Here is a 5300-nt window from a genome sequence, read left to right on the forward strand (position 1 = left end):
GATGGTGGAGCCTGCTGAGGCACCACAAGCCTGGGGGTGGGCTCGTGGGGAGGCTGCTGACAGGCGTGCACACAACTCTGATGTCCGCTGTGGGCCTTTTTCTTTAAGGAGTCTTAAAAGGAAATTGCCCCAGGAGAGGTTGAGGTTGTTCCTGAGGAACAATTTCTTGCCCTGGAGGGTTGCCCAGGGCTGTGCCAGGCTGCCCAGGGCAGGGGTGGAGTCCCCACCCCTGGAGGGGTTCCCAAGCCGTGGAGATGTGGGGTGAGGGACACGGGGCAGTGGGGACCTGGCAGGGCTGGGGGGTGGTTGGACTCCAGGAGCTGAAAGGTCTCCTCCAACCTAAACAATTCCATGAAGAAACACACGATGGTGTCTGTCTGCAGCATCCTTCACCCACTGATATCCTGGGGAGCAGAGCAGGGCTGCCTCATGATCTAGAGGAGAGATCTTGACCAGGGCTGAAGCAATGTTTCCTGTTCCACTAAGCTCTGGGAACACTCTGCACTGTCCCAGCAGCAGCAGCTTCCATGTTGCTGCCTCCAGCTGGTGCTCAGGGGGGGTGGGGAATGTTTGAGTGTTAGGTTCAGGTTTGGGAAGGGCTGGAGGGGGCCCAGAGAAGGGCAGTGAAGCTGGGGAGGGTCTGGGGGACATGGATGGTGAGGAGCAGCTGAGGGAGCTGGGGGTGTTTGGTTTGGAGAAGAGGAGGCTGAGGGGAGACCTTCTGGCTCTCAACCGTGCCCTGACAGGAGGTTGGAGTGAGGTGGGGGTCAGGCTCTTCTCTCAGGGAACCAGCAATAGGATGAGAGGCAATGGGCTGAAGTTGCCCCAGGGGAGGTTTGATTGGATCTGAGGCAGAATTTCTCTCCTGGCAGAGTGGTGAGGCCTTGGCCCAGGCTGCCCAGGGAGGTGCTGGAGTCCCCAGCCCTGGAGGGGTCCAAAAAACGTGTGGACGTGGCCCTTGGGGACATGGTTTAGTGGCCATGGGAGTGTTGGGTGATGGTTGGACTTGATCTTGGAAGTCTTTTCCAACCTTAATGACTCCATGATTGCAATTCCCTGACTGGGGCCAGGAGTGAGGAGGTGCCTCCCCTGCAGCCCCTGCTCCAGCTCTCCACAGGGCTGTGAGCCAGCACTCTCCTGCTCTTCAGCTGCCCAGCCTGGCCACGAGATGGGTCTGGGAGCTCACATCAGGTGATTCCCAAGGTGGCTGTTGAGACCCTTCATGGCACTTGTCCTTCAGCCTGGAGAGCCCTGCAGGGCTGAAGTACCCTCCCTGAGCTGCAGCCAGGGCTGCTGCTGCTGTGGGATGTTCTGCAGGGCCTCTTTACACCTGAGAAGATGACATCAGGGTGAACTTCATGGGAGGAGAACACTCAGATACCTCTTGTGGCCATCTCAGGAGAAGGGGAGTGACCAGGAGAGGAGCTGAGGAACACTCAGCTAAGAGGAGATGCCCAGGAGGCATCAGGGCCACGCCGTGGTGGGTTTCCAAGCTGCTGTTGTGACAACCTGGGTGGTTTGTAACCAACCTGGGTGGTTTGTAACCTTGGTGGTGGGGAGGAACTGACTTTGCTCTGCTCTTCCCCCCCCTGGCAGGTGGCAGATTTTGGCCTCAGCAAGGTGTGCCAGGGGAAGGGGAATGTCAACCAGCACCGCTTCTCCTCGGCCTGTGGCTCCAACTTCTACATGGCCCCAGAGGTCTGGGAGGGCCACTACACTGCCAAGGCTGACATCTTTGCCCTGGGGGTCATCTTCTGGGCTATGGTGGAGAGGATCACCTTCCGAGATGGGGACACTGAGAAGGAGCTGCTGGGTGAGGAGCAGATGCTGTCCTGCTGCTGGAGGGCACTCTGGAGCTCTAGGGGTCCTCAGGGCTATAAATCCTGTGGCACAGGTGAATGGTGAAGGTTAGGAAAGACCTCCAAGGTCATCAAGTCCAAGGATTTAGTGTCTGTACCCATCCATCAGCTCAGAAATGCTTTTAGTGCTCTTTGAACCCAAAAACCTTTCTGGACTTGGCCTTTTGGGTCCCTTCAGGTCCTCGACTTGGCAGGACCAAGGGTTGGGATCCCTGGGGGTGCTCCCAGGAGGGGAGGGGGTCTTTAGATAAGCTTGGCTGCTACCTGGCTGAGTTTCCTCCCACTGTGGAGCCCTGAGACCCCTCAGGGGTGACCTGTCTGACCTCCTCTCCCTCTCAAACCCCCCCCCTCTACACGTGCTCAGAAGACTTCATACTAACTGATTTCAGAGAAGTAAATTGCAGTGGAGAAAATCCACCCTGAGGGGAGACAATGCCCATCGTGGCCATTAGCATAACAATGGCAGGTGTCTCCCAGATCTGTCTGGCTGCCTGTTAAAGGTTTCATTTCCCCAAAAAGATTTTCACAGAGGAACTTCAAAACACTACGGTGCTACCCCTTTAATTCTTCCCTTTTTTTTTTCCCCTCCTCCCTCATTTCTAATCCTATTACTTCTTTCTTTTTGAAAAGCCAAACTGCTGCTCAGTGTTTGAGTTCCTGCCTCCAGACAGAAGGCAGCAGGGACAGATCTCATGAAAGCAGCTCCAGATAAGGGCTTGGTGGGGCCAACCCTTTCCAGCCACATTTATTCTGTGCTGTGGGCAGGCAGAGCAGCTGGAGGGAGCAGAACTGCTCTGCCTGCCTCTTTTGGAAGCCAGTTAATCCTTTCCAACGGTGAAATGATTTAGATTACTGGGAGCAAATTTACATTTCCCTCCCCTAATCTTGCTGGGGAGAGCTGGCTGAAGGTAAATGGCAAATGCTGTTGGTTTAATTGAAAATTGTTTGACTAACTGAGCAAATAAGTTTGCTGTTTAACTCTTTCAACTCACCTCAGCCCAACATAATCTCCCTCCCTCCTCTAGAGTTCCTGAGTGGAGTAAAATGGAGGAAGTTGGCCTCAGCAGCCTGTTTTCTCAGCAGAGGGTCCCACAGAGCTGCCTGATGAGCACACTGGGCTTGAGCTTGCTGCCTCTGTTCATGCAGGGTCATCACCCCACCTTGTGCAACCTTTTGATTGCTCTCTGAAAGCAAAAGCCTCTTTTGATCACAGCCTCTCCCAATATTTGACTTGGCAGTCACCTCTTCATGTCTGAGAGTTAACCAGAAAGATTTTGGTTCCCAGATTCTCAGACTCCCAGCGTGGTGGGGTTGGGAGGGACCTCTGGGGATCATCTCATCCCACCCCTGCTCCAGCAGCTCACCCCCAGCAGGGTGCCCAGGGGCACAGCCAGGAGGGTTTGGGATCTCTCCAGAGCAGGAGACTCCACAGCCTCTCTGGGCAGCCTGGGCCAGGCTCTGCCACCCTCCCAGCAGAGAAGTTTCTCCTCCTGCTCAGGTGGCACCTCCTGGGTTCCAGTTGGTGCCCGTTGCCCCTTGTCCTGTCCCTGGGCACCACTGAGCAGAGTCTGGCCCCAGCCTCTTGAGCCCCTCCTGACTTCACCTGTATAACCCAACTCCTTCTAACCCCTGCTCAGGAACCTACATCTGCCAAGGCAAGGAGCTCATTCCCCTGGGAGAGGCGTTGCTGGAGAACCCCAACCTGAAGCTGCAGATCCCCCTGAGGAAGAAGAAGTCCCTGCCAGGGGACCTGTGTGAGCTGCTGCGGGCCATGCTGGCCTTCCCCCCGGGGCAGAGGCTGGATGCCCCCCAGCTGGAGGCCCGTGTGCCCCACCTCTCCTATGGCAGGGAGTGCCCCAGGCCCTAGGGCAGGGCCCTCAGGTCAGTGACTGCCCCTCACCCCCTTCACTCTCAGCTCAGGGGGGGAGGTTCTCTTGCTGACCTCCAGGCTGGAGGCCTCCAAATCCAACGTGGCCTCTGGGAAGATTCAGTGAGAGAAAGAGGCTGCTGAGCTAAGAGAGGGGAAAAGGCTTTGCTAAGATGTTGGGGGAGAGGGATTTCCTGGAAGTCTGTGAAATCTTTGCCTCCTTCATGGTGTTTCTTCAGAAAATTGGTTCTATCTGAGCCAGCCTGGCCTTCACCCTAAACCTCAGCTCTTCCCACAGGCCCCATTTCTGCCAGTGCTCCAGCACTGGTTGTTTCTATGATATATTGGCTAGTTTTGGGTGAGGAGGAACCTTTCAACCCCCCTGCAGGGAGCAGGGACATCTGCAGCTAGAGCAGGGTGCTCAGAGCTCATCCAACCTCCCCTGGGATGGTGCCAGGGATGGGGCAGCGACCACCTCTCTGGGCAGCCTGGGCCAGGGGCTCAACACCCTCAGCAGCAACAATTTCTTCCTTCTCTCCAGTCTCAATCTCCCTCTTGGAGTTTCCAACCATCACCCAATCCCTGGGAGTTCTTGATGGCCTCCTCAGTGCTTGTCATGATGGAAGTTTGAACACCCAAGGCAAAGCTCCATCTGCTCTGTCAGCCTCCATGTCTTTCAGCAGAGCAATGGGAACACACAAGGGAGTTTCCAGGATTTTCAGGTCATCTTCTGCCATCATGAGCTTCAGATCCTGGAATTTATTTCTAGAAATCAAGGTTTTTGTGTTGGTGCTGTCACTGGGCAGCTGGCTTTCCTCATAGCTATGGATCTTGTCCTTTGCCACCCAGATACATTTCTGATCAGTAAAATAATCTTGTGACAGATTTAGCTGAAAATGTTCTCTCCCTTCCCAGGTGTTTGCCCATTCTGGGCTATTTTAGAGAACAACCTCAGTGTTTGTTCCAGTTGGTTGGTTCCATTGAGGTGGGCTCCTCATCTCCAAATAACTTCTTCACTAGACAAGTCTCTTCAAACCCTTGTAAAGCATTCACTCCCTAGCCTGCAAATGCTCCTGATGTGTTCCACCACCACATCTGTCTCCTTTCATACCTCTATCACTGAATCCTCTCATAATTTGTGTCCTCAAGCCCCTTTTTGAGTGGACTTGCTCCAAATCAATAACACTCTGGGTTCCTGCAGCTCCTCTTCTTCACAGGTGCCTGACCTGAGATTTTCTATTAGACTTTCATCCTCTGCTGGAGGAAACAGGGAGTGACTCTGAACATTTCCTCAGCCCTTTTTCATAACCATCATACTCTGTGTCTTCAACAGGCTTCTAATTGTGCCAAGGCAAGTGAAAACATTAATTAAACAAGTCTGTTGCCAGCACCAGGCTTGATAAAACTCCACTCTGCCTTCATTTCCAAATGATCCACTTCACTCTTCCCTCAGGGCAGCCTGACATCTCCCTTCTCACTCATCCCCCTCCATTTTGGGTGCTGCTCTAGCCAATGCTTTACTGAAATCTCAGTGGACAAGACCAAGGCTGGTTTTTTATCTCAAAAAAAAAAGC

General features: G+C 54.1%; 1 protein-coding gene across 1 annotated transcript; it reads left to right on the forward strand.

The window, feature by feature from the left end:
- Nucleotides 1-1596: 1596 nt before the first annotated feature.
- On the forward strand, nucleotides 1597-3726 carry LOC103772006 (serine/threonine-protein kinase pdik1l-like; the record flags this gene model as incomplete). Its single annotated transcript, XM_008939326.1, has 2 exons — nucleotides 1597-1813; nucleotides 3497-3726. Coding segments are annotated over 2 exons (447 nt in total), but the record flags the coding sequence as incomplete, so codon positions are not given.
- Nucleotides 3727-5300: the final 1574 nt, after the last annotated feature.

The sequence above is a fragment of the Merops nubicus genome, unplaced genomic scaffold (assembly GCF_000691845.1).
Source record: "Merops nubicus isolate BGI_N331 unplaced genomic scaffold, ASM69184v1 Scaffold29874, whole genome shotgun sequence".
NCBI classification, from domain to species: domain Eukaryota; kingdom Metazoa; phylum Chordata; class Aves; order Coraciiformes; family Meropidae; genus Merops; species Merops nubicus.